Raw genomic sequence first — 27,923 nt, 5'->3', positions numbered from 1 at the left:
AGGACAGAGGAATGGAGGACACCTGGGGACTGGGAAGCTGTGGTGCTGGGTGAGCAGCCTGGGCCGGCACAGAGGCGGGTCTGGGTGTGGATGCCAGGCAAGCGCTCTCTATCTGGGTGGCCCCTGCCGCAGCTCCCAGCCACTCCCCCAGGGTAATAGCCAGGGTTTCTTCCAAGGGGCTCGGGCACCCCACAGCATTCACTGAGGCTCCCAGACTCAGCTCAGGCCCAGGGTCAGGCAAATGTCCTCTCCCCAGCCTGACCCTGAATTACCCACTTCCAACAGTCAGAAGACCAGAGGCCCAGCATGGCTTCTCCAGCAGAGGTCCAGGAGTGAGCAGCCAGGAGGCCTGGGCCCTTAAGACCAGCCACCACGTGGCTGGCCAACTGGAGCCCAGCATGGGGCCAGCTCACCAGGCATTCTGCCCTGTGGGAGGAACTGGCCAAGGCTCCTGCCAAGGGCAGCCTGAGGGAAGGTCCAGCACCCTCACCTGGCCCTGGGGCTGCCCCACAGGCCCTGTCCACTCGGACCCTCCAAAGGGAAGCCACAGCCTGAGCCTCCACGCACTCCAGAGTGGCCCTGCTCTGTGGCTTGGTGTCTGTCATCACAGGGCACTGAAATGTGGCTTGTGCAGTGAGCTGGGCTCTGGAACAGCCCTGTGCACGGCTAGCAGGTGACCCCAAGTGCAGTGTGTCTCCCCCACAGCCTCCATGAGGGGCAGGGCTGCAGCCGCCTCCCAGACTCCTGGTGGGATTACTGAGCCCCCCGTGGTGAGGCACCCCAGCCCCCAGCAGCTGCAGGGCTGGACCTCAGCATAGGCCGAGTCTAGGGGACCATTTAAGGTCAGGGGTGGGGGCTACATGGGTCAGAAACTGCTGACCAGGGTATGGCTGCAGCCCCTTCTGTCCCCGGGGCAGGGCTAGGGAGGAACTCGGATGGGGATGGTGGCCCTGGGGACAGTCACTCTCCAGCTGATTGGAGAAAACTGTGGGTGGGGCCCTTGTTCTGGGTCCGGGTTCAGCCCTGGGGCTATGGGGCCCCATGACCTTGGGGGCCTATCCAGGTCCTGCCCACCCCCTCAGACATTCCGTGGGACATGCTCTCCAGGGGCTGATCAGACTCCACAGTGGGTGACTTTATTTTTAGAAAAGGTGGCAGTGTTGCTCAGCCACACTGGTGGCATAGGCAGGTGCAGGCCAGTGAGGTACACGGGAGCAGGGAGATGGTGTCAGTGACCAGCCCGCTGGCGAGGGTGAGGGCTGGCTGTGCACACTTGGCACGGGTGAGGAGGCGGGCGCCAGGGTGCTGCGTCCTGGAGGCAGCCTGCCCCAAGGCCTGACCGGGTGCTGGAGAGGCCAAGAGGGCCCCAGAGCCAGCAGAGCAGACCCACTGGGCCCGACTGTGTGGGCACAGCAGGTGGCAGGCAGGCCTCAGAAGCCCTTGTCGATGCTCAGGGTGCGGCGGGTGACGTGCTCCAGCTCCCCAGACACGTAGGAGGCCATGTTGATGCGGTAGTGCGCCAGCATCTTCAGCATCAGCCGCAGGCTCAGCCACCACTGTTCCCGCGGCATGCGGTGCCTGGGTCAGAGGCCAGGGTTGACCAGGGAGCTGGGCCCACCCCCCTGCCCTCCTCTCAAAGGCCACTGCCCCACGTGACATCTGGGGCTGGCACATGCAGAGGACGGGTGCCAAGGCCTCAGCCTGACCAGCCTGCCCTCTCCCCCTCCCCACTCTGCTCTGTGCTGGACGTGAGGCCTGTACTCAGGACCTGGGTGGGAATGAGGCAGCTCACAGGGTCAGGGTTTGCAGGGGCCAGGCTGGCACACCTGCCCTAGGAAGGTCTGGCCCCAGTTCACCCTTCTCCACGTGGTTCTGGGGGACTCACTCGAAGTCAGTGTCTTTCTTGAGCTCGGTGACTGGGCTGAAGGCCACTGCCTTCTTCCGCAGGCCAATCACACAGGCCGAGTCTGGGGCATTGGCAAACACCCGTCCTGTGGACAAAGGCATGTGCTGGCCGCAGGCTGGGTGCAGCCGGGGCCTCTCCGAGGGCAGAGCCGGGCCTCAGGGCCCCCCACCTACCCTTGCGGTAAACAGCGCGCAGCTTCTCTGACATCCAGAGCATGGCCTTCACCCCCAGCTTGGTCCCATAGTTCCGGTCAAAGGGGGTTGGGGCACCACCCTGGAAACAGACAAGGTGCTGGCCAGGCCGGAGAAGAGACCCCATGCAGATGGGTTCCCAGGTGGCACACGCCTCCACACATCCAGGCCACCATGCCCCGCTGAGCCTGACCACCCCAGCCTCCTGCCTCTGCATTGCCCACACCTGTGCCCACTGCCTGGAGGGCCTCAAAGTCCAGCCTAGGAGCTGGAGTGGGTGGCTCCCAAGCCTCACATCCACAGGCCTGAGGGCCACCGTGAAGTGGAGGGGATGCCAGTGTCCCCTGGGAGCCCCAGCCCTGCACAGAGCAGTTGCAGGAATGGGGTTCCCCACACCTGAGCCCTGTGGGGGCAGGTCCTCCCAGGCCCCCACCCACACTGCACAGACCTGCTGCAGGTGGCCCAGGACGTTGGTCCTGCAGTCGAAGACGCCCTTGCCCTCGGAGGAGTAGAGGTTGTAGAGGAACTCCGTGGTGTAGTGCTCATGGCACTTCTCATTCCTGGAGGGGCACAGGGCGGCCGTTGGTCCTGCCAGCCCCACCCTGTCCACAGCCCCCCAGGCGGGTGCCCAGACCCTTGGGGCAGCTCACCGTAGCACCAGGCCCCTCTGGATGTCCGTCTTCATCTTCTCTGTCATGTGTTCCACGTTGGCCTGGGGAGGAGGACAGGGATGGGCTCAGGGTGGGGTGGAGATATTGCAGACCAGCCCGTGGGCAGGGGTCAACAGGGCCTGGGTGCCCCCGGTGGAAAGTGAGGCCCCTCCTGGGGCCGGCATCTCAGAGGGCCTGGGTGGACCCCAGCACTCTGCAGCCGCAGTGGGCAGGCTCACCTTCAGGTCGTGGATGTTGAAAGGGTCTTCGAAGACGTAGGCAGCATCAGCGCCCACAGCAATGCCCGTCACGGTGGCCAGGTAGCCACAGTAGCCCCCCATGGTCTCCACAATGAACACACGGCGCTTGGTCCCTGAGGCCGACTGTTTGATGCGATCACAGCTCTGGGGGATCAAAGGGATTGTTGGGGTCTGTGTCCCCACCCTCCCTGGTGGGCCACAGGCTGCCACCCTGCAGGGACCCTAGGGACAGGGACCAGGAGGCAGCAGCTCTGCAGCTCATGCTCAGGGTGTCCATAGCACCTCACCACAGCCAGGCGGGGGCAGGCTGGGCGGCCTGCCACCTGGTCTGCACAGAATCAGGGACTGGCAGCTGGGACGAGTCGACACTCAAGGGACAGTGGACAGTGGCCTGGGGACATTTCTGGTTGTGCCAGGAAGGCAGTGTCACCAGCATCCCGTGGGTGGGGTTGGGGATGTGGCATCAGACTCCCAGGGTTGGGCCAGGGTCACAATCTGCCACTCGGGGTCACACTAGAAAAAGGTGGGATAGTGATATGTGATGCTTAATGCCAACCACGAGGAGTTCGGAAAGGGGATTGGTCAGGCGCTGGGCCGCAGGCCTGATCCTCAGTGACTTGGGAGGCTGAGGCAGGAGGATGGAAAGTTCAAAGCCTCAGCAACTTAGTGAGACCCTAAGCAACTCAGCAAGACAAAGGGCTGAGAACATGGCTCAGTGGGTAAGTGCTCCTGGGTTCAATCCCTGGTATCAAAAAAGAAAGGAAGGGAAAATTCAAGGAAAAAAAATGTTTAAAGGGAGACAGGACAATACAGGAAGTTTCTTGGGGTCTGGGCCAAGGTGAAGCCCAGGTGTGCATCAAGAGCCAATGGGAGGTGCCCTGTGCAGGGCCTGAGGGCGAAGTGCCACCCCCAGGGGCGCGGGGGGAGCTGGGGCTGGGCAGCAGAGCACTGGCGCGCATGCCCAGCGCCCGGCAGCCCACACCATGAGGGCGGTGAGGAGGGCCAGGGAAGGTCCCCAGTGGAGGGGCGTCACCCTAGGAGGGGCACAGTGGGCAGGACCCCGGGACCCTGCCCCCGCACCTCCATGGCGGCGTTGACGGCAGTGTCGGAGCCCAGGCTGAAGTCCGTGCCGGGCACGTTGTTGCTGATGGTGGCGGGGATGACGCACATGACGATGCACAGCTCCTCGTAGCGCCCGCGCGCCTCCACCAGCTGCAGCACCCCCTCATAGGCCTGCGGGCGAGGCGGGAGGGGCAGAGGGGCGCTCTGCGTGCGGGCTCACCCTTCTCCCTGACTTGCGTGACCTGCGTGACCTGCGTGCGGCTGGGCGCGGAGGCCAGGAAGGCCGGGCCTCTGCAGTCTGCCATTGCCTGGCCTCATCCTGCGGCAGCTTCCAGGGGAGCCGCGTTCCGCTGAGGACCAGAGGTCTCCGTGGAGCTGCCGAGCCCACATCCACCCGCTGCTGGCTTATCATTCAGGGACGGCTGAGGCCACCTCGCCTGCTCCCCAGGCTCCCCTCTCCTCCTCGCCAGCCAGGGCCGTCTCAACTGTGGAAGCCCCAGCCCCGACCCCACAGTGAGCACCCTGACCCTCCCACCACCAGCGCGGTCACTTCCACCAGGTGTGTGGGCAGGGCTGCTCAAGTGGCCTGAAACAGGGGAGCCCTTACCTCAAAGCCCCCGATGACCAGCAGGGCATGGATGTTGTAGGTGCGGAGATTCTCCACAATGGCCTCCAGGTGGGCCTTGGGCAGGGTCCTGCAGCAGATGCCATGTGGACATGTGCGTCCAAGGACTCATGTCCACACTGTCTGACCCCAGAAAGCTCATGCCTCGGCCATCCCAGAGTCCATGATCAGTCACTGAGACAGTGAGCTCCGTGCAGGCACAGAGATGTGGAAGGTGGCCACGAGTGGCCTGGGCACCCGTTTATCATCCTGAGACCACCAGATCCTGGGATGGAGACCACAGCCACAGCTGGCAGGCCTGGTGATAAGGCCAGGAGAGGCCAGACCCCAGAAAGAGGCACAGGCGCCCCTGCTCCAGCCCACTCCCACACAGCGCCCACTGCAGCTCCTCTGCACAGCCAGCCGTGGCTGAGCTCAGGCCAGGAGGCCCCGGCCTGGTCAGCTCGGCTGACCCAGAGCTGCCAACGGGCCTGGCTCCTAAGACTGCAGGGCTGGTGTCCTCTGTGACCCTGGAGACTGTCCCTGGCTCTCCCCTCCCACTGCCCAGTGCTGGCAGCTCACCTCTTGGTCCCCAGCATAGAGCCACCACGTCCCAGCCAGCCAGCCACATCATGCCAGCCCACTTCTTGCACCTGGCAGGTGGGGGGGTGGGGTACAGGTTCAGGGGAGTGGAGTCTCCCAGCTCCTTCTCAGCAAGGCAGGCCTGAGCCCAGGAACAAAGGCCATGCCACGCTGACCACTGCCACACAGCCAGGGTGGGATCTCCAGGCCTGGCTGGCAAGGCTAAGTGGACGCAGTCCCTCAGCTTCAACCCGACAGCTGGCCCCTGTACTGGGCCACTCTGAGGTTTGCATGTCAAGAGCCCCCCAAGTCCGTCTAAGTAATTGAGGGGTGGGCCACAAAGGGCAAACAAGACCCACTACAGCAGGTGCAGTGCTGGGCCCCAGCCCCCGCCCTCAGCAACACACCCACCTGGCCCTTGGCCAGGCCTTCAAAGCCGTCATGCACCACGTACACCGTGTGGCCATGGGAAATGCCAGTCCGCACCGCAGAGCGCACAGCTGCGTTCATGCCGGCTGCCGGGGCCCCCACATTCAGGATGGCCAGGGAGAAGTTGGTCTGCAGAGAGAGGGGACAGGACCGGAGCATGAGACACAAAGCTGGACAGGGAGTGAGCGAAGGCAAAGCGCTGTCCACTCTGCCAGCTCCCCTGGAGCAGCACACATCTGTCCTAATTCTAAAAGACGCTGAGAAAGACCCCAGGAGACACGGTACAACCAGCACATACTGCAGTCCCAGCAAGGGGAGTGGCCGCTGGCACCCATCAGGGCTCCTGGGGCAGCATCGGGGCGTGAGCAGAGGTAAGGTTGCAGGCAACGGCCCATTCTCAGGGCAGGGCCAAGGGGTGTGGGGAAGGGGGCTGCAGCCGTCCTGCCCCCCAGCAGCCACTCTGAGTGAGTGACCAGCTCCACTGGCTGCTGCAGTCAACCCTGCACACCCGAAATGCAAGTAGGGGGTCAGTGTTACACACAGCACGCCTGCACCGCCCTCCCACGCCACCTCTGCACCCAGCGTGCACCTAGCACCTCAGTATACCTGGCTCTGCAGCAGCCAACTCCTAAGGGCAGCATGGCCCGACTGTGGTTCCTGCCACGGAGCCAGCCTGCTGCCCCCAGAGGGGGTCACGCACCAGCCAGGTCCCGGGAGGGGCAGAGAGACCACATGGCTCCACCAGACATGCTGTGGGCACCAGGAGGCTGCAGGAGCACTGGAGGATGGCTGAGGTGGGACAGTGGGCTCCCTGGCCAGGCTGCACAGCCTCCGGAGCTCACCCAGCCTCTGGCACCAATGTGGCCACCTCCAAGAGGCCTATGAGCCAGAACCCACTGTGAAGTGTGTGGGTGGCCCCTTCTTGATCCTGGGACAAAGAAATTAGCCCTTTGTCACCCTGAGTCTGTAACACCCCTTAACCTGAGGCTCTCTGCCTGCTGGTACTGTCCTCTCAGTGTTCCATAATGGGCCACTTCGTGCCCTGTGCCGAGTGACAAGAACCAGCCCACTCTGCAGTGGGGTCCTTGGACTCTGCACTGTGGCCCAGGCTTGGCTGTGGGACCTGCTGGTCCAACTGGCACCTGTGCCCACAAGCAGAGCCAAACCTAAGACCCCTTGCTGCTCAGACCCCAGGCAGGGGAGAAGGGCTCCACAGGTCAGCTTGGCCAGCCCCAGCTCGAGGACCCCAGGCTGCAGGGCGGGGAGGCACGCAGCAGGTGGGCTGAGGGCCTCTGAAGCAACATGGCCGGCTCTGCTCCCTCGCCTCACCTTCTCCTTGGAGAGCTTCTGGTGGGCGAGCAGTTTGTAAATGTTCCAATTGTTCTCGAAGCTCCTGGAAGGAAGCGGGTCATGCAGCTCAGCCCCAGCCATGCCACCACGCAGTGCAGGCCACGGCTCCGCCCAGCAAAACTAGTCAGGCACACGCTCTGGGGCTCTGCGGGGACCCTGGCACAGCCACAAGGCAGCCAGACTGCACAGCGTGGCTTCCCGGGTGTCACACTCCGGCTGGTGCCTTCGACAGCAGGCTCAGTCCCCAGCACACACAGGGTTGTGACCAGCAAAGCATCCAGCCTGTGCAGCCCCGGCAGGAGCAGGAGCGCAGCAAGGGGCCGTCAGAGCTGCCCAGGCAGAGTGGCCGGGATGCCTGCAGGAGGGGGGCATTCACACCGCCAAGGACCAGAGTCCACACAGCTGCTGGCCTTCGCTGTCCCATCAGCCCACCCGCCATGATGTACTAAAGCAGCTGGAACCTCTCTGCATTGGGTGCTACCCACTCCAGGTCTGCCCTGCAGCAATGCTACGCATGTCCAACAGGTTCTGTCCTGGCCACCGAGGCCCACGTCCACCCCAGCCAGCTTCTTCACTGCAGACCCAGTGCCCCCAAGCTCCCCCAGCTAGGCTCCCTGAAGAATGCTGAGGGGACCCCAGGTGAGCGCCCGCAGAGCCCACCTCTGCAGCTGAGCGCAGCCCACGCCGGCCCCAACCGCGGGCCGAGCGGGCAGCGCCCTCACCTGCCACGGAGCTGGATGGCCTCGTCAAACCTCCGGTCATCCATGGCTTTCTGCACTTCCTTTGTCTTAAAGAAGCACAAGCACAGGCTGTCGGAGGCCCTGCACGCCCTCACGGCCACAGCCCACCCCGTGGCTCCCGCAGGGGAGATCCACCCACCACCCTCTCCCAGCCCTAGTCCAGCAGGTCCCTCAGCAGGGGCCAAAATCGCAGCCATGGGAACTCCCCTGGTGCCTGACCCGGCCACCTCTCCCCCACCGCACAGGGGCAGCCCAGGCCTTGCACGGCCTCAGACCCCAGGGTCCTGGGCCAAAGCCCTGGGAACAGAGCCCCAGACCCATGACCACCTGCGGCCCTGCCTTCCCTGCAGGTCCCAGGGCAGAGCCGGTCTCAATCCTGACCTCACAGCCCCTCAGCCTCACCTCCCACCCCCTCCTGGATCCCTGCTCCAGCCACAGCAGTGTCCCCCGTTGGACCTGCACCCACCATTCCACTGCCTCCCTGCTCCTCCTCGTCCCTCCCTGCTCCTCCTCGTCCCTCCCTGCTCTCCTCGTCCCTCCCTGCTCCTCCTCAGTCCCTGTCCCTCCCATTCTAAACCAAACACACATCCACTGGGCTTCTAAGGTCAGCCCAAGGCCACTGAGAGACTTTGGCTCCTCACGACCCCCAGGTCCCCTGCAGCTGACGCCCCTCTTGGGCTGTCTCACCTGGGCTGTGCCCACACCCCTCCCCCACCACCGTGGCCCTCCCTCATGAGGCCCGTGCTGCACTGGGGGGTCAGCATGGCAGAGCCACCCCACCCGACACACCAGCAATGTCGGAGGAGGGCAGGGCAGTGCAGGGCAGGGCGGGTGGCACCGGCCTGAGGGCGGCGTTATGCAGGGAGGGACTGGTACTCACCACCTGCACACACTCCATGAGGGGCAGCCGCACGGGCTGGTTCCCCGAGAGGCTGACCACGCAGGCTGGCGTGTCGGGCGTGGCCTCCAGCAGCGCCATCACAGCCTCCACGCCCATCTTGCTGCTCTGTGCAGAGAGGGGTGCTCAGGCTGGCACAGCCCACCTTCACGGCAGCTCCCCTGCCCATCTGCTCTGCCCAGCCCGCACGGCTGCCCTCTGCAGACGCACACACCTCAGCTTCAGCCCCACTCGGCCAGCATCCACAACAGCTGTCGGCCACCACTTCACAGGCCTCCCACAGTCCTGCCAGGAGGGCCTGGCCTCGCCCCCAGGGCAGCAGGGGAGGGCTGGAGGCATCTCCAGGTGCCTCCCCCACAGAACTCCTTGAGCCCACTGTCCTGCTGCAGTGCAGGTGGTGGTGAGCATGGGGATACAATGTCCAGAACTGCCCGCTGGGGCCAGCCCCGTGTGCAGGTCCTGGCACAGCCAAGGAGCGCCAGCCAGGCGAGGCAGGGCCCAAGCAGGCACCACCTGCTCCATGACCACAGGTGGCAGGTCCCCCTGGGCAGTTACAGGCACTGGGAGGCGGCCAGTTAGCCTCCTGGGTTCCTGTGCTTGTTGCCAGCAAGGCCCACCTGTCATTACTCTGGACTGTCTTTCCCAGGACATTAGGGGACTGTCCCAGAAAAGCAATGGTGGCTGCCTCAGGAGCAGCTGGCAGGCCACGGCTGAGATTCAGGTTCCCACTACATGGAGGTGTCACCTGGTGCTCCTCATGTTACCCGGTGGGGACACAGGCTCAGGACCAGCCCAGAAGCATGGAGACTCTGGGGGTGGCCACAGATGTGAGTGATGCACTGTCCTTTGTCTGACCCAGTGTCTTCCACCAGTGTCCACACACTGGCCAGCCAGTCTGTGACCTCCAGATAGGGAGGGACCCCTGCATCTCCCTATTCTTGGTGCTGCACCCCCCCACCCAGCTGGGTGGTGGCTGGCTTGGCCCAGTCCCAGGCCCCTTGTGGGGTCTTGGATGTGCACCTGATGCATTGTGTAGGGGGCAGCGGAGGCCTGGCCAGGTCAGCGAGACCCCTCCAAGGGTCAGTGAGTGCCATCCAGGTCTTTGGCAGGCCCAGGCAGAGCCCACACACAGACATTCCTCTGGGAAGGCTCAGAGCAGCACTGGGCCAGGCCACAGCACCATGCCATCTCGAACCAGCCTAGGTCTCGTCTGCCTGGTCCCCTGCCAGGGTGACCAGCCCTCACGTGCAGGCTCTTTGCCACCCATGGGCCTTCCTGGCCCCAGGCCTGGCTCCACTCGACTCCAGCATGACTCCTGAGGAGGAGCTGAGACCCGGCTGTAATCAGCACCACTGATAGCAAACTCAGAGAGCCCAGAACTGCCAGGAGGCCACCAGTCAGGCCCCTCTCTGCTCACCCCCTGCTCCCCCCACCCCCAGGAACCTGCCCACAGCCACCAAGGGGGTCTGCAGCCCCGACTACCAACGTGTGCAGTGCAGAGGGCACTGGCAAGGAGACACAGGCAGGGTGGGATCTCGTGGACCCCAGGCCCAAGTTCTGCAGAGACAGGGAGCTGAGCCTTCACCTCAGGGAGGACCGGCAGCAGAGAGACGCTGACCGCACACCCAGCACGTCACCATCACATGCACACCACTCACCCCACACCTGGGCAACTGCTCACCCAGCCAGGGCGACGCCCACCTACCAGGACACGGTCGAAGGCTGAGGGCGTCCCTCCTCGCTGCACATGGCCCAGCACGGTCACTCGTGTGTCAAAGCCCAGCCTCTGGACCACCAGCTGGTTGTGGGGAGAGATGGGGGGCCATGGGCTCCTGTGCCACCCGCTGCCCTCCGCTCCACCGGCCTGGCCCGGAGCTCACCCCTGCCCAGCCTCAGAGCCTGCAGGGCAGCCAGGAGGCTTGCGTCTGAGCTGGGTGGGGGTCATGTGAGTGTGCACAGGTGAGATTTCCCAGGTGTGCGTGTGGGTGTGTACAGAAGTTCGAGTGCACTTTCATGGGACGTGCTTGCACACCGCAGCCCTGGACTTGTGGCCCTGGGCATGGGGACAGAGGAATCCACAGCAGGTGGGCCCCTGGTACAGTGCAAGGGGACACGGTCACCCAGTAGGAGCCCAAGGAGGGGGCACAAGGGCCAGGACCATGCTCCAACAAGGGGAGCCCAGGGCAGGGGTCACAGGAAGGCTCCTCCTCATGGGGCAGGGGTGTCCAGCTGCGGATCCAGCGTGGGGCAAGGGGCACCCTGTCCCTGAGGTGGAGCTGGGCTGTCCCTGGGGTGCTGGGGGCCCAGCCCTGAAGAGAGCTCGTCCTGGATGACGACTGGAACCCAGAGAACGGGGGCTTCCAACACGGAGAGGGACAGTGGCCAGGGTCAGGCCAGGGCTTCCCGGGGAGAGCCCAGGCTGCCATCCTGACCTGGCATCGCCAGGGACGAGGATGCCTAGGAGGAAGCCAGTCCAGGCCCAGACAGCTGTCCCCACAGAGCGAGGGCGGGGACCCAATGAGAGCCCTGGAGGAGTGCAGACGCAGGAGCACTCTGCCCCGTGACCCGTCCCCACCCTCCCCTCCCCATGGCCAGGCCCACCCAGGGCGTCCGCATACTCACGTCCTTCACATAGCTGGACGAGATGGGCTTCCCGTTGCGGTCGATGGCGCCCTCCGCAATGATGATGATGTTCAGCCGGGACCCCCGGCTCCGAGTCTGAGTCAGAGACACCCCAGGCTTCACCCACTGGCAAAGCCACCGAACACGGCCCTGGCCCTGGAGCCGCCCTGGGGTCTAGGTCCTGGACCAGGACACGGTACCCTCAACCCCTGTGAGCCAGGCAGACCCTCCCCCAGCTCTGCAGGACCTGAAAGGAGGCCCAGGGTGCAGAGGGAAAGCTGAGTCAGGGCCCAGGACCCCAGCACCTCCTGGGGGGAGGGACATGGGTCAGGAGGCGGGGCGGGGGAGGGGGACCCCAGCACCTCCTGGGGGGAGGGACATGGGGCGGAGGTGGGGTGGGGAAGGGGGACCCCAGCACCTCCTGGGGGGAAGGACATGGGGCAGGAGGTGGGGTGGGGAAGGGGGACCCCAGCACCTCCTGGGGGGAGGGACATGGGGCAGAGGTGGGGTGGGGAAGGGGGACCCCAGCACCTCCTGGGGGGAGGGACATGGGGCGGAGATGGGGTGGGGAAGGGGGACCCCAGCACCTCCTGGGGGGAGGGACATGGGGCGGAGGTGGGGTGGGGAAGGGGGACCCCAGCACCTCCTGGGGGGAGGGACATGGGGCGGAGATGGGGTGGGGAAGGGGGACCCCAGCACCTCCTGGGGGGAGGGACATGGGGCAGGAGGCGGGGCGGGGGAGGGGGACCCCAGCACCTCCTGGGGGGAGGGACATGGGGTGGAGGTGGGGTGAGGAAGGGGGACCCCAGCACCTCCTGGGGGGAGGGACATGGGGCGGAGGTGGGGTGGGGAAGGACCTGGGGCCAGGGCCACAGCACATGCCTCAGGTGAGGCCTTCTAGTCCCAGGGCCTGGGCAGGGCCATCTGCAAGGAGGGCAGAGGAACCCATAGGAACAGTGCCCTCCCCAGTCCCTGAGCCAGATCCCCGGTGGCTAGCCTGGGACACTCAGGTCCCCTCTAAGCCTGTGTTCTCATCCTTAGATGGGTGACCTCATAGAGCTGACCACCAGACAGGGCTCCCTGGACACTGCACCCTGAAGCCACTGGGCAGGCCAAAGATGGCACACGGGGCCCGCGATGCCCCTAACACCTCACACCAAGCCTTGCTCCATGGGACAGTGACAGCGCTTATGGTCACACAGCTCCCTGACAAGTTCAAAGTGCTCTGCACCCCTTCTCTCCTCAGTGATGTCCTGTGGTTTGCTCTGACCTGTGAACCCCCAGGTCCACAGGGGCCCCCAGAGCCCCAGACATGGAGACAGGTCGGAGCAGCTCCTGTGTGGCCTGGGTGCAGTCAGCTGGGGTCGCAGGTGGGAGGGCTGCCCGGAGGAGGCAGTGCTGGTACAGGGGGCTCAGAGGGGACAGGGATGCGGGCAGATCCAAGAGCCGGGGCCTCCCTCTCTCTCCCTTAAGGCTCGGGTGGTGGGCAAGGCGAGAAACACCTGCACTCGGGGAAGCAGGTGCCCACAAGAGGCCCAGGTGCCTCCTACCAGGCAGGAGGCTGCAGAGCCCAGATCCAGGCCACTGAGCCAAGTGAGCAGAGGAGCTGTGGGCACAAGGGCCAGCTCTGTCCTCACTGCAGCCAGCCTGGAGGGCTCCACCCAGGGGGGCACGGCCTCACCCACGGGCTCTGCCTCCACCGGGGAAGGTTCGAGAAGCCAGACCATGACCTTCAGCGGCTGCAGTCGGAGGGAGGAGGAGCCACAGTGAACGGGGGTGAAGCCGCCACACTCACGGGGGGACTGGACCTGTGCCAGCCCCAGGCCAGCCAGCTGCTCCTGAGCTGTGAGCCTGCCCCCGGCCCCCCGCAGAACACAGACCCTCTGGACCCCGAAACCAGAGCCAAAGCCAGAACCTCCGTGCCCCTGGGCCCACCTGCTCCACCAGGCCTGGGCAGAAGCTGCAGGAGGGGCTCCGTGGCCTTTCACCCACCATGCGCCCCAGCCTGACTAGAGTCAGCCGTCCCAGTGGGGGGCCTTGAGGGTCTGCAGGACAGAGTCACCCCTGATATCCAGAACCCCCTCCAGCAGGAGCTCAGGGCTGATGCCTGGCACCCTGCTCCAGCCCTCCCAGGAGGCCTCGCCTCCCTGCCCTCTCCTGCTCCCACTCTGGCCATGGGCACTCCTGGCCATTCATCCCCCTGGCTCAGAACCCACCGACAGGGGCCCGGCTGCCCTCAGCAGGGAGAACAGGCCTGGGATGAGGGGTCAGCCCCAGCCCCTCGCCACCCTGAGCCTGCCACCTGGGTGACTGTGCTGCAGCCTGCACCCGCATCCTCAGCTCCAGTGGCTCAGACCCATGATCACTGTCCAGGAAGCCAGGTCACCACGTTCCCTGCTGACCACACAGAGCCGAGCCCAGGACAGCGGCCAGGGTGCCCCTCTCTGCAGCCCTTGCCCACCAGGGGCAGGACCACAGGTGCACGCAGGTGACCACATGCCAGAGGGGCCGACAGCTGCTGTTGAACCAGTAGGACATGATGGACAGCCACAGAATCAGAGGACACTCCCCAGGGTCCCCTGAGGACACGCTCCTCAGAGCCATCGAGGGCTGCAGCGGGGCCTCAGCCGCTCACCTCGCCCAGCCTCTCGCACATGAAGTTCTCCCAGCCATCCTCAGGGGGCGACTCGGGGATGAACAGCCAGTCGGCCCCCGAGGCCAGCGCCGACACCAGAGCCAGGTACCTGCGGGAGTAGGTCCAGCCGTCTTCTCCTGTCCCCCCTTCCCCAGCGCTCGTAGCTCACAGCCTTCCATGAGCACTATGGCATGCCAGACGCCACGGAAGGTGCTGCGCCCACCCCCGCTGTCCCGCCCCACCCAGCTGGCCAGGACAGCCCTCCTCACCCGCAGTGCCGCCCCATCACCTCCAGCACAAAGGTCCTCTGGTGGCTGTGGAGACGGAAGGGGCAGTGTGTCAGGGCCGCAGAGCTGTGCCAGGCTGACTGGCCCACGTACAGGGGCACAGGCAAAGGAGACTGCCCTGCCCCCATCCCCAGGGCTAGAGACACCCCGGGCTCCCCAACAGCCTCCGTCCGGTTGTCCGATGTGCACTAAGGTCAAAGGCCACTTGCCAAGCCAGGGTCTGGCTGTCCCCGACATGACTCCAGGGAGCCCCTGCAGGTGCCACAACCCCCAAGGGCAACAGCCACCGGGGCTGGGCCACATTGCTGAGGCCCCAGATCCACCTGGCAGGGTAGGAACCCGACCCCCAGCTCCTCTGCTGACCCCTGCCGACTCCTGCTGTCTCCAGGAGGCCAGCCTTACCCGGAGGGGCCGGGAGGCCGGGAGCCGACTAGCTGGTGGGGCTCGCTCACCTCTGAGCGGTGGTGGTGATGGCGTCGATGACCTCCATGATGCGGTGCAGGGCTGAGTCTGTGCCGATGGTCATGTCCGTGCCGCAGAAGTCGTTGTCGATGGAGCCGACCAGCCCGGCGATGTTCAGGTGCGAGTAGGTCTGGGCCGTGTGCTCCGAGATCTTACCTGGGCCAGGAGTAGCGGGAAGACCTGACTGAGTCTGTACGGGTATAGCCGGTTCCCCGGGCCACCATGAGGGGTGACGGGGCTGTCTGCACCGGGTGGTGCCCACCACACTCCACCCAACACCCTGTGGTAAGGAGCGGCCATGCCCACGCTCCAGGGCCCCCAAGGGGCACAGGCGAGGCCCCAAGAGGCTACTTTCTAGGCAGCAACCTGGGACACTGCGTCTAATGTCACCCTAATTCTAACCGCATTTCTGCCAACTGTGGCAGCCTGTCACCATGGCCAGAACCTCTCGGGAGCCGATCACACACTGCCATGAAGCCCAGGCCGTGCTGGAGCGCCAGCCAGCACTGCCCGGCTCCTGGATGCCAGGTCACCTCAGGTCACTCTGACCCCTCACCACCAGCCGCCGCGGCCCTACATCTGGAACCGCCTGGGGTCGTCCTGCCTTGGTGGCAGCCAGGCCACCGGCTCCTGCGCAGACCCACCTTCCCCCACCAGCTCCTCCAGCAGGCTGCCCCACTCGCTGCGGAAGATGTTGGCGCCCGTGAGGCTGCCGTCCCCCCCGATGACGCACAGGTTGGTGATGCCCCGCTGGACCAGGTTGTAGGCTGCCGCCAGGCGTCCCTCCCGCGTGGTGAAGGCCTTGCAGCGGGCGCTGCCGATGACCGTGCCGCCCTGCAGAGGAGAGCAGCGCCTCAGGTGGGCTGGCAGGTGGTGGAGGTCCCCGGGGGCACCAGAGGGACCAGAGTACTGGGCAGCAAGTCCAGGGACATCTCCAGGCCTGGACAGGGTCCCCACATCCCAGGCCTTTCTCAAGCAGGAGGGGACAGAGCATGATGGGTCTGGACACTGGAAGCACTGCACACGCTCGCACACACTCACACACGCTCGCACACACTCGCACACACGCTCGCACACACTCGCACACACACACAGTGCATTGCTGCAGGGAGCCCACGAGGAACAGACCTCGGCAGCCCCCGCTGGCAGCTTTGGCCTGTCCCCCACCTCAGGGCTCCAGCCCTGGCACACAGCTGCGGTGCACGGCACTCCGGGGCCAGGTGCCCCTGCCCACGTGGCCATGGGGACCCCACACCCATCCCCCTCTGCGTTACTCCTGAGGCCTTCCGGGCTGCGTCCATGCCCTGCAGCAGCACCCGCCAGTCTGCACCAGAGCCTCCTGTCCAGACCCCTGTCGTGGGCCTGGACTCCAGCCAGACTCCTGGCAGCACCACACAACCAGGAGGCCTGGGCAGCCTGGAGTGGGCACCTGCAGGATGGGGTGAGTGCACCCACATGCTCACGGGGCAGGAAAGGCCGCCCGGCCACAAGCCTCACCAGCTGGATGATGTTGGAGACACTGAGCCAGTTGGCGGGCTTGATGTTCTCACCTCCTTCCACGAGGCCCTCGTAGCCCTAAAACCAGAGTAGGACGGGCATGAGACCAGGGTGGCACAGCAGCCAACAGCACCCTCATCTGGGAGACGGGAGCTGGTCATGGCCAAAACCTCACCAGCAGGAAGCAGGCCTAAGGGTCCCCACCTCAAGGCCCAGCCACCCCAAGGCCTCGGGTAATGAAGGTGGGACTATGTGCATGGGGCTTCAAACCCCATCTACACAGCCAGGGAGTCGGTTCAGTGCAGAGAACATTCACTTGGCAAAGGCTCATGGAGCAGGAGCCCACCTGGTGCACATTCCCAACGCCAAGCACTCGTCACTGCACCCAGAGGGGCACAGAGGAGACCAGCACCCAGAGGTCCCGGGGAACCCACCGCCCCACCCCCTGGGGGCACAGGTTAGACCTGCCAGGAGTGGACGTGGTAGGAAGGCCCTGCGGAGGGCCTCTGACTGCTGCCCCGCCCCGTCCTCCCCTCCTAGTGGGCCAGCCCCTGTGTGAAGACCCCCCCAGGAACAGCGGGAGCGCTGCAGTAGGGGTGGTGGAGACCAGGCTGCTGAGGAGTCCCAGAGATGTGCTCCAGGGGTCTGAGAAGGTCCTCGTGAGTCTGGGAACGTGTGGGCAGACGTGGGGCATGTTCCGTGGTGCCCCAAGTGAGTGTCCCTTGCCCCCCAGTGAGGACGACTCGGGCTCCAGCTCCCCACAGCACTAGGGGCACTAGTCCTGCACCCGCTGGCCGAGGACCAGCCCTCAGAGGAGATCCAACTTGCATTTCCCTGACGACGTCTGCCACTGGCCATCTGGACAGACGAGTGCCAAGCACAGTCTGCCCACGGCCACCCTTCTCTGTCTGCAGGAGTCCCGCGTACGGGCTGGATGCAGCGTGTAGGCTTCACAATGTACGGGGTGAGAGGGCAGGCCTCCCCGCAGCCCCTAGGCCCTCCAGGGCCACCACTGACCCCTGACCCAGGGTGACGCAGCCCCCCGCAGCCCCGCCTCGGGTGCCCAGCTCAGCCGTGGCTTCTGCTCCTCCTGGCTTTTCCAGACGGGTGACGAGGCCAAGGGGTGGGAGGTAGTGCTCCCTGGGGAGCAGTTCACACCCAGGGCACAGTGATGGTTCAGCTCGAGACACAGAGGTCACCACGGCAAGAGCAGAGGGCTGGCGCCAGCCCTGAAGTCCACGTGGGCCAGGCCGGCCAGCGGGCACTTGCCCACCCTGCCATGGCCTGACACACATGGTTCTCGGGGGCCCACAGCAACCTTCCTGGCTCAGGCCAGGCGGTCCAGCCACGTGCGTGAAAAGCAAGGCCAGGCCCTGCCCAGGACGCTGCTGCAGGCACAGACCTGCTGAGCCGGGTCAGGCAGAGCCAGTGCAGGGCCACAGCTGGCCCCTGCCCTCCAGATGTCTCTGCACAGAGAGGGCGCCCCTTCTCAGGCCCCCTCACTCCCCACTCCCCAGCCCTCCCCTGCCCTGCAGGTCCGGCCCCAAGCAGCCTCTGAATTAGCTCCTGTCCCTAAACCCTGGAGAGGAAGGAGTCAGACCTCTCACTTAATAGAAGAAACTGAGGGTCCAGGAGGTGAAGGGACTTGCACACAGACTGAACCCAGCCTCCCTGCCTGGAGCCCTGTGTCCTCAGGGTATGGGCCACAGCGCCCAGCTTCTTGGATTCCTAGGACTCAGATCTGCTTCTGAAGCCACTGCAGGACATGCAGGCTCCAGGCCCCATGTTGGCCTGCCCCTCACTGTCCTTCCTCCCACTCACTGTGTGTTCATTCATCAGACACCCTGTGGAGCAGAGGGGTGGGCCTGCCACAGCTGGGGCCAGGAGCAAGGGCACAGTGGCACACGCCTGTGATCTCATGGCTTGGGAGGCTGAGACAGGAGGATCAGGAGTTCAAAGCCAGCCTCAGCAACTCAGTGAGACCCTGTCTCTACATAAAATACAAAAAAGGGATGAGGATGTGGCTCCAAGGTGAAGCACCCCTGGGTTCAATTCCCAGTACAAAAAAAAAAAAAAAAAAAAGGGCAGAGAGAGGGGCCGGGCGGAGGCCCTGGGAGAGGGCAGGCTGGAGTTGGCTACATTGTGTGTAAACAGTGAAAACAAAATAACCACAAGACAAGCAGGGAATTCCAGAGATCTGTAAGAAGAGCAGGGAGGGAGGGAGGGAGGGAGGGACAGGGGCCGTGTGTGTGTGTGTGTGTGTGTGTGTGTGTGTGTGTGTGTGTGTGTGTGTGTGTGTCCCCATCCCTGCACCAGAGCACCCGCTGCAGGATCAGCCCCAAACCCAGGACAGGGCTGGGAGGTGAGACACAGGAACATCCCACAGTCAGTGACAGAACAAGGACGTTGCTTGCTTTCACCCTCCAGGGCCTGTCTGTGCTGGTCACTGGGCAGGGTCACAGGGCCTCAGAAGGGGACTGAGGCAGCCTCACAGCAGGAAAGCACTCCCCTGGGCAGGGCCAGGCCTACAGGCTGAACAAAGACCAACAATACCATCTCCCTGCCCCTCCAGATCCCCGGGAGGACCCTGGCAGCCCCCTGGCAGCCGCTGAGCCTTGGAGTGGGCTGGTTCCTGGGTACCAGGAAGCCACCAACCTCGGGCAGGTCTCCTTCCTGCAGATGCCTTGACCAGGCCCCTACTTCCTGCCTCACACTGCCCTCACCCTGTACCAGGGGCAGCCCCCACCACCACAGCCCAGTCCACCTGAGGGCTTCCAAGGTGACCACATACAGCAGGCCACAGTCCACACCGCAGAGGCCCTGCTTCCCCAGGCCACACCTGGCCACCCTGCTTCCCCGGGCACACCTGGGCCACCCTGCTTCCCCGGGCACACCTGGCCACCCTGCTTCCCCAGGGCACACCTGGCCACCCTGCTTCCCCGGGCACACCTGGCCACCCTGCTTCCCCGGGCACACCTGGGCCACCCTGCTTCCCTGGTCACACCTGGCCACCCTGCTTCCCCGGGCACACCTGGCCACCCTGCTTCCCCAGGGCACACCTGGGCCACCCTGCTTCCCCGGGCACACCTGGCCACCCTGCTTCCCCAGGGCACACCTGGGCCACCCTGCTTCCCTGGTCACACCTGGCCACCCTGCTTCCCCGGGGACACCTGGCCGCCCTGCTTCCCCGGGGACACCTGGCCACCCTGCTTCCCCAGGGCACACCTGGCCACCCTGCTTCCCCGGGCACACCTGGGCCACCCTGCTTCCCCGGGCACACCTGGGCCGCCCTGCTTCCCCGGGCACACCTGGCCGCCCTGCACCCATGCACACGCCCTACCTCGTAGATGAGGAAGACTTTGGCGCCCACGTAGATGCCCATGCGCGTCACGGCCCTGACGGCAGCATTCATACCTGTGAGGGAGTCGGGGCGAAGCGCATCAGCCCAGCCTCCAGGACACTGCAGACCCTGGCCCACGAAATGAGACCAGCCTGGGGCGGGCTTCAGAGCCCTGGAGTGACACAAGGGAAACCCCCACGGAGCAGTAGGCCGGGGACAGCTGCTCCAGGGTCGCTGGCCTCCGTCCACCTGCTGTGTCCCCAACCTCTGCAGTCCTAACCTTGGCGACAAGATTGGCCCACATATCCAGGAGCTGACCACGAGGACCCAAGGATGAAAGGGCAGGGTCCCCTGCTGTACAGTCTCAGGCCAGGACATGGGCGGAATGCCCTCAGAAGCACCCATGGATGCACCCCTCCTTCCTATCCAGGACTGCCTCCACGTTCCCTCTGCTCTGCAGGAGTCCCTCTGGGGAGGTGGCCTGGGCCAGGTGGAGCACGCAGCACACAGGAGGCCTCTGCGGTTCGCCTCAAGGAGGCCCAGACCCACAGCACAGCGGGGCAGGCGAGACCACCCGGCCCCAGAGGGCGGCGAGCTGCAGCCGCACAGCTGGATGGCACTGCTCTCCCCCAAGGAGCCTCTGCCCCTCTCCTTACCAGCCGGGCACACATGCACACCCAGACGCCCGTCCCAGGCCTCAGGAAAGCTGTGCCGGGGGAGCCATGCCCCCAGCCTCTAGAGGCCTGAGGTTCTTCTCTGCTGGGTGCCCTTCTAAAGCTCCAGGAGGTCCCCCGAATGGAGTGGGTCTGCACCGAGCCCAGGAGGACCCATGGCCCTACCCCGGGGCCCCAGAGGTCCCAGCTTGGCCTGAGGGCTTGGAGGACTGAGTAGTTCTGAGACGATGCCCCCCAGGCCTCGAGGAAGCCCCCTGGGCAGAGCCTCACACCGCCTGCTCCCTGTCCATGGCCCCCCGCGGCACACTGGCCACCATCCTGGGTGAGCTGAGAAACCCATTCCTGGGGGAGAGCCAGCCCCTGGCCAGCAGACTCACCTGGACACCCCACTCACATACCCAGGGCACAGCAAGCAGCCCTCTCCAGACCCAGCAGACACCAGTGCCAGGGCTGCTGGTGGACGGGCACCCAGACATCAGGGTGGGCAGAGCCCAGGGGCCAGCGGGCACTCCCAGCTTCCACACTTGCCAGACACATCAACTGTCTCACAGCCCACGATGACAGAAGTGGGGTCGCCAAGGTTAAAGAGGGGGTACAGCAAGCACCCCAAAACCCAGAAAGCCATGCACCCCAGCAGACGTGAGCACTGTCTGAGGAGATCAATGCCTGGAGTCAGGGCCAAGGCTGGGCAGGGGGCTGCAGGTTCCCCCTGCCCTCTGCCCTCACTGAGCAGGGGACACAGGGAGAGGAGGTCAGCGAGCCCTCACCAGCCCCAGAGAGAGGTCCAGACCCTCCTCTGCTCAGACAGGACGAGGGGCTGGAGCGGGGCAGTGGCCAGTCCCGCTGCCCAGTGCAGATCTCTCTCAGGTAACCCCAGCTCCAGGGGGACCCGTGCACTCTGGCCAGGCCAGCCTGGGGTCAGCAGCTCATTGGTCAGCCTAGTGGGCTCCCAAGAAGCCCACTGGGGACAGGTAAAGTGTGACCGTACCCCTGGCTTGCAGGGACTTCCCAGAGGCAACAGCAGCCAAAACCAGACTGTGTTCCCCACTCGGGAGAGGAGCAGGCAGCCACGCGGTGTGCGGCTCATCTCAGCCTGGGCCAGGGCTGCTGCCGTGGAGCCGGCCACCTGAGGGCGAGGGATCCCTAACCCTCACAGAAGCTGGCTCTTCAAAAGGCCTACTGAGCCAGGAGTGGAGGCACACGACCATAATCCCAGTGGCTCAGGAGGCTGAGGCAGGAGGATGGCAACTTCAAGGCCAACCTCAGCTATTTAGCAAGGCCCTAAGCAACTTAGCGGGACCCTATCTCAAAATAAAAGAGAGAGCTGGGGATGTGGTCTGTGGTTAAGCCCCCTGGGTTCAACCCACGGAGGGGGATAAAAGACACGCGTATTTAACTCCCTTCAACCTGCTTTTGGGCAGCAGACCGCCCCCCACCCCCCACCCCGGTCAGAAGGGCAGGCAGGAGCCGCCTCAGCCGACAAGCAGCCCCTCTCTGCTCCAAGGACTGAGCTTGCATTTGCTCCTAAAGCGGCTTCACCACGGCTATGTCCAGGGAAAACAAGGTCCCCTACAAGGTAGGGATCCTGGGATGAGGCCACGGAGTCCCGGTTGGTCAGCATGCCAGCCAGAGCAGGTTGCCCAAACTCTAGGCACAGCACGTGAAGAGAGACGAGCAGGGCAGGACACTCAATCCGCACTGACCAACCGGGAAGGCAGCGCCCCAGCACTGGGCATGGGCTAGAAGGGCCTGGGAAGGAGAGGTGCCAGGGCAAAGCGGCAGTGGGGTCGATTGGGCGGGCCGGGTGTGCCTGCTCCAAGTCTTCCCCTACTCTGCACAGACAGACACCCTGGGCAACCGCCGTCCCGAGGCTGCCGCCTCCCGGCCCACAGGAAGGGAGAGACCCAGAGCTGCCGAGGACAGGACTTCCTGGCTGGCTGGAAGAAGCCTGGCAGGCCCCTTCCCCTTTAAAATAAGGAAAACCCTCGGCTGGAGGGAAGTGCTGGGTCAGGTCACAGAGCCACTGAGCTCAGAGCGGCCAGGACTCAGGCCCTGCCCCGGCGAGGCACTCACTGCTGGCACATCCCGCACACCCAGATGGCTCTGGGTCCCATTCTCCAGCAGCCGAGAGCCCAGCGCTGACACAGGGCACACTGGGAACGTGGAGCCTGGCCACATTCTAGGGCAGGTCACAGGAGCAGTGCTGAGCGGGGGGTGGGGGCCTCAGGACAGATGGCTTTTCAGGATTTACAAAGCAAAAGGCGCTGCTCTGCCCAGATGCCAGCTGTTGCCCCTCATCCAGTGATCTCTGTCCACTACCCTGCATTAGCCCCAAGCTCTGAACCGGGGGAGCCTGCAGCAGAGGCCCCTCACTGCCAGCCCAACCAGAAAGACAGGTCCCCAGGCTGTAAGTCAGAGCCCACCTAAGAGGAGCAAGGCTTCCGGGGCTGGGGAACACACTTCCCGGGAAACTGGCAGGGTCAGCTTGCAGGGGCTCTGACGGGTGCGCTGCCCTACGTCCAAGAGCACTGCCCACTCCAGGTGAGGCACCGAGCAGCACGCGCAGGGCAGCGGACGTGTGCACACGGCTTTGCCCTACCCCTGCTGGGCCGCGGGACCTTGGTCTCAGGGTCCTTCACCAGCATCACAAACCCCATGTCTGCACTCAGCCCTGAGGATGGCCCAGCCCATCAGGTCCCTCCTGAGGAAAGGTGCAGGGATGGGCACCCCCAGGGGCCCTGACGCCCACCAGCTGGCCTTCCTGCAGACCAGCTCCATGGAGACCTCCTGGGCTTGAGGGACCCTGAGGCTCCAGGGAGGACTGGGGCTTCACCAGGCTCAGGGAGAAAGTGCCTCTCTGACAGGTAGGTAAGTCCAGCCGTCCCACAGTGCGTCTGTCCACCGCCCTCTGGGCTTTCCCACTGCTGACCTTCACGGGATGATGCTTCTCCAGGGCCCCTCCAAGCTCACGGTCTCCTCACCCAGGAAGCCACCACTGCCCAGGAGCAAACACCCTCATGTCACAGGTAGAAGGGCACACTGACCGGCAGCCTGGGCCAGGCCCAAGCTCCACCTGAACCCCCAGTCTGTCTCATCAGCAAGACTTCCACCTTCCTGGACCATGTCCTGATAGAATCTGTTTTCTCCCCTCTTCCCCAGCTCCTGGTGGGGGATCAGCCATGGGGACTGTGCATCAGGGCGGGCGTGTGGGTCCCACTGCAGCCCCTCGCAGCCCACCACCTCCTTAAGGCCTCTCCTCTCTCCTGAGGACTAGGGTGGGTGGTGTTGCCAAGTGGCCGAGTTCCACAGGGGACACACTGGCCACTTAGACAACTGGAAACCAGAAGTCAGAGCAGGACCAGTCCACCAGGAGAGGGACTGAGGGACACAGACATCCCCCTCTACCCCAGGCCAAGAGTAGGGTGCACGTACCGAGCCCTCCCAGGCCAGGCGGACCCTACAGACCCTGGGCACCATCTGGGGCCTGTCTGAAACCCAGCAGGTGAGAAGAGGACTTGGATAAGAAGCATCCCAAAGCCCCCAAAGCTCCCCTCGGCTCCGGACAGCTGCCCTCTTCCCCAGCCAGGCCCCAAGTCAAAGGGCACGGGGAGGAGCGGGGAGGAACCAGGAGGTGGAGGTGCTGTCAGGGTGGCAGCCCGCGAAGGCAGCTGGGGGCGGCTGGGGAACACTGGTTCCTGCTCCTTTCAGGCTCCAGGCTGGGCTGGTCCCACTGCCCACTCAAAGACCACCGCTCCACGTGGCTTCTGGGAGACAGAGGTCCTGACACGTGTTGCTCAGAAGAGGCGCTGAGGGCCAGTGGCTACCGGGGGCCAAGGCCACTGCTCTGCGATCCACGCATGGGTCCCGGCCCGCCCGGCTGCGCGGACACACCCCCGGGGCCAGAGTGGACCGGGGCGGGCGAGGGCGGGGCGCCAGGAGGCCCGTGGCCCGCGGCACGTACGCGGGCGACCCAGAGCGCGTCGGGGCGGAGTCCAGGGACTGGGACCCAGAGGCAGGCGCCCGGAGTGGAGGCCAAGCTGGCCCAGTGTCCCCACACCCCAGGGCGAGGGGGGGGCGCTCTGGGGGAGCCCGGAGAGGGTGGGCACCCCGCTTCCCCCCGCCACAGGCCCTCGCTCCGCCGCCCACCTTGCGCGTCGCCGCCGCTGGTCAGCACACCGATGGCCTTGCCGGCCCCCGACATCCGCAACTTCTCCAGGTCCACGGTGGCCATGGCGGCGGCCGAGACGCAGGACCCGCGCTCCGCTCCCGCCTGGCTCTGCGTGCCCGGTCGCTGTAGCCGGGTCCCCGCCCCGCGCCGCCCGCGCCAGTGTGCCCGCCCCGCCCCGGCCCCGCCCCCAGCGCCACGTCTGAGTGACAGGCGCGGGGACGCGGCCGCCCACTTTCTGCAGGTGGGGCGACGGGACTGGGCCCGGAGCGCGGCAACCGGGGAACCGGCCCGCGCAGGGACCCAGCGCGCCGCTCTCCGGAAGTGCCTGTCCGATCCCGGAGTCCCTGGGGTGCTCTGGCGCGCCCTCGGTGCCTGACCACACAGCGGCTGGGGTCAGGGTCCCACCATGGCCCGATGGGCCGCCTGTTTCCAAACCGGTGCCCTTTAACAAACGCTCGCGCTTTTAAGCGCTCCCTGCGTTGCTGTGCCGGTGCCTTAAAACCCGCGGCAAAGGCTTCGGGGTCTTACAGAGGCTTGGCCGCACGCGCTGGACCTGAGTGGGGCCAAAGGCTTCCCTGCCCAGCCTGATTCCGGGGCTCCACTTGCCGCACCGGGCAGGACAGGAGTGTGTTTTTTCAGATTCTTTGGGGTGGCCATGATCTGCCCGCCCCCATGAGGTGGGCTCAGAGAGGCCCTCCTGCTGTGGCTGAGCTGGCCGCTGGGGTCGCAGTGGCAGAATGGAATTGAAAGAAAACCAGCAGCCTTCAGGACCTCAGGGCGTCTGCGGGACCCTGGAGCACTCTTGCCCACCAGGCAGCCCCTGGGGAGCTCCTGGCTGAGGTCTGGCCCTGCTGGGAAGGTCAGTCATGGAGCAGGGGGTCTTCTAGCCACCGGCAGAGCAGACAGGCCCCTGCCCTCAGGGCCTTCAGAGTTGTGAACTGCAGCCAAACCCAGGGTGCTAAGAAAAGGTGGCCATGACACCAGAGTCCCTGCTCAGGGCCAGCAGGCGAGTCGGCCAGACACCACTGGAGTCCCTGGGGACGGTGGGTTGCCTCTGGGTGATGATTACATGCAGCGTTAATGAGAACTGTTGGCTGACCTAGGATGGATGTGTGCAGTGCATGTTTCTGTTTATTATGTATTTATTTACTGCCTGGTGCGTGCGGGGCAATGACTCACCACGGAGCTGCATTCCCAGCCCTTTTCTTTTCTTTTTTAAATAAGGCATCATAAGTTGCTGAGTCTAGCCTCAAACTTCAATCCCCTTTCCTCAGCCTCCTAAATTGCTAGGATCACAGGCCTGCCCAGTTGGTCAGCACATTCTTTTACTTAACATTCTGCCTTGACCCACCTAAAGACTGGAGACACAGGAAGTGGCCAGCTTCCCTCTCCATGTCCTTCGTTACCGTCATGAAGAACTGGACACACATAAGCCATTTTGTTTTGTGTTTTTCCTTTTCCAGTGTTTTTTTGAAGATAGCATTCACTTTTAAAATTTGTTCTTTTTAACTATACATGACAATAGAGTATGTTTTTTTAAAATATCTATTTTTTTAGTTGTAATTGGAGACAGTACCTTTGTTTTCTTTATTTATTTTTATGTGGTGCTGAAGCTCAAACCCAGGGCCTCACACGCGCTGGGTGAGTGCTCTACCACTCAGCCCCAGCCCCAGCCTGACAATAGAGTATATTTTGACACATTTTTTTACAAACATGGAATATGTTTTATTAGGATCCCAGTCTTGTTGTGCACGACATGAAGAGTCACTGTGGTACATTCACATACGTACGTAGAAAACTTATGTCACATTCATTCCACTGTCTTCCTATTCCTGTCCCCCTCCGTAACAGGGGTCTATTTTTAGGCTTTGAATTAGCCCTTGCTGTTTGGCCACTGCAACTTTTTTTCTTTTTCTTTTGTGAGAGAAAGAGAGAATTTTAATATTTATTTTTTAGTTTTCAGCGGACACAGCATCTTTGTTTGTATGTGGTGCTGAGGATCGAACCCCGGCCACACGCATGCCAGGGGAGCGCACTACCGCCTGAGCCAATCCCCAGCCCAACTGCAACTGATTTTTAAAATGGTCATTTCTTCCTCTTCCTCTCTCCCTGCTCCTCCCTGATCTCAGTGGAAACAGGGTGACCCCCCCCCACCCTAGGCAGAATACCTGTCCCTGAGCACACACCCCCATGAGATTGAAGCCATCCAGGTTTGGGGATGGCACCCAAGTTAAGGAGTGAGTCACACTCCAGCAGAGAGCGCGTGGAAGGTAGCCTGAGTCACCTCCCTAACAGCCCCTGCTCCTGCTGAGGGGCAGAATCCCACCTATGGGTCAGGGGTCCCCTGTGCTTCTCCTTTGCTAGCAAAGCAATAAAGACTTCTTTCTCACTTTTCTCAACACTGTGTCCTCCTTGTTATTGGGTCGGCATCAGGGACAAGGACGAGCTTTCAGTAACACAACCCCTCCCTTCCCTTCATTCCCCTCGGTCTAATTCACTGAACTTCCATCTCCCCTCCCACCACGGTTGTGTGTTAGCAGCCCCCATCCGAGAGAACGTTCGGCCTTTGGTCTGGGGGGATTGGCTTATTTCCTTAACACAGTTGTCTCCAGATCCATCTATTTACCAGCAAAAGTCACAGTCATCATCACTGAGTGACATGCCATCACGTGGGTACACCGCATGTTCTTCACCCGTCCATCTGTCGAAGGGCACCTGGGTCGGTTCCACAGTTTAACTACTGTGAGCTGAGCTGCTGTGAACATGGATGTGGCTGCGTCACTGCAGTGTGCTGATTTTAAGTCGTTTATGTATAAATTGAAGAGTGGGAAAACTGGGTCAAATGGTGGTTCCATTCCAAGCTTTCTGAGGACTCTCCATACTGCTTTCCAGAGTGGTTGCACCAATTTGCAGTGCCAACAGCAGAGTCTGTGTGAATCTTTTCCGCACATCCTCACCAGCATTTATTGTTACTTGTATGCGTGATTGTTGCCATCCTGACTGGGGTGAGATGGAATCTCAGTGTGGTTTTAATTTGCATTTTTCTGATTGCTGGAGATGTTGAACACTTTTCATATATCACAGTGACTGAGCCGGGCCTAAACCCCGAGACCAAGTGAAGAGGGCTCAGCCTCGTGGGCCCTGGGAGGCACTTTAGTGCTGTAGACCTGTGCTCCTGCTGAGCTGTCTCCCTCCTTGGGTCCTTCCCTGCAGTCACCCTGTCTTCAGAGCCTGTGAGCCAGCCTTCCTCGGGTCCAACCCCACAGACGCAGGCCACGCCGAGGCCCTTGTAGTGCCCCTGGTATCGGGTGGGCTCACCTGGGAGCCGCTGTCCTGCACCACCTGCTTCCTAGCAGCTAAGGCCCACCCAGCTCCAGGAGGTGGCCAGAGCCCAGCTGTCCTCACCACACAGCAGGACAGGTAGGAAAGGAACTTCAGTCAGAGTCAGATAAGAATCTGGGCCACTCCCAACCTCAGGTGTAGAAGCAGAACAAAGGCTGGAATGTGGAAGAGCCAAGGACCTCAGTGCCCTGAGGCTTGCTGCCCGGGGTGGACCTGGCCCTGCC

The 27,923-nt window shown here is 63.8% G+C and overlaps 1 protein-coding gene and 1 long non-coding RNA gene across 2 annotated transcripts; one reads left to right on the top strand and one right to left on the bottom strand.

Annotated features, from left to right (window-relative positions):
* Nucleotides 1-1,114: 1,114 nt before the first annotated feature.
* Pfkl (phosphofructokinase, liver type) lies at nucleotides 1,115-24,527 on the bottom strand. The gene is made up of 22 exons (XM_005323439.5): nucleotides 24,336-24,527; nucleotides 19,516-19,589; nucleotides 16,176-16,253; nucleotides 15,323-15,512; nucleotides 14,669-14,834; nucleotides 14,199-14,243; nucleotides 13,930-14,038; nucleotides 11,295-11,390; nucleotides 10,378-10,470; nucleotides 8,655-8,780; nucleotides 7,757-7,821; nucleotides 7,014-7,077; nucleotides 5,667-5,813; nucleotides 5,256-5,326; nucleotides 4,677-4,764; nucleotides 4,088-4,240; nucleotides 2,987-3,151; nucleotides 2,748-2,809; nucleotides 2,546-2,657; nucleotides 2,080-2,179; nucleotides 1,886-1,991; nucleotides 1,115-1,578 (listed from the first exon to the last, which is right to left on the bottom strand). The coding sequence occupies exons 1-22, from the start codon at nucleotides 24,418-24,420 to the stop codon at nucleotides 1,431-1,433; spliced, it is 2,343 nt and encodes a 780-aa protein (XP_005323496.1). The 5' UTR covers nucleotides 24,421-24,527; the 3' UTR covers nucleotides 1,115-1,430.
* LOC144376539 (uncharacterized) lies at nucleotides 24,505-26,756 on the top strand. Its single transcript, XR_013437120.1, has 2 exons — nucleotides 24,505-25,216; nucleotides 26,314-26,756. It is a non-coding gene; the product is annotated as an uncharacterized LOC144376539 (long non-coding RNA).
* The last annotated feature ends 1,167 nt before the right edge of the window (nucleotides 26,757-27,923 follow it).

This window comes from Ictidomys tridecemlineatus, chromosome 3, assembly GCF_052094955.1.
Source record: "Ictidomys tridecemlineatus isolate mIctTri1 chromosome 3, mIctTri1.hap1, whole genome shotgun sequence".
Lineage (NCBI taxonomy): Eukaryota > Metazoa > Chordata > Mammalia > Rodentia > Sciuridae > Ictidomys > Ictidomys tridecemlineatus.
Note: the sequence above shows the minus strand (reverse complement) of the source record. Positions and strands in the feature narration are given on the sequence as shown.

Excerpts from the sequence above, each read along its gene's own strand:
- Pfkl (XM_005323439.5), bottom strand. The coding sequence starts at position 24,420 with ATGGCCACCGTGGACCTGGAGAAGTTGCGGATGTCGGGGGCCGGCAAG. Across the intron at positions 19,590-24,335 it reads CAGCGGCGGCGACGCGCAAG|GTATGAATGCTGCCGTCAGG; the intron begins GTGGGCGGCGGA and ends ACTCCCTCACAG. Across the intron at positions 5,814-7,013 it reads AGAAGCTCTCCAAGGAGAAG|ACCAACTTCTCCCTGGCCAT; the intron begins GTGAGGCGAGGG and ends CTCTCTCTGCAG.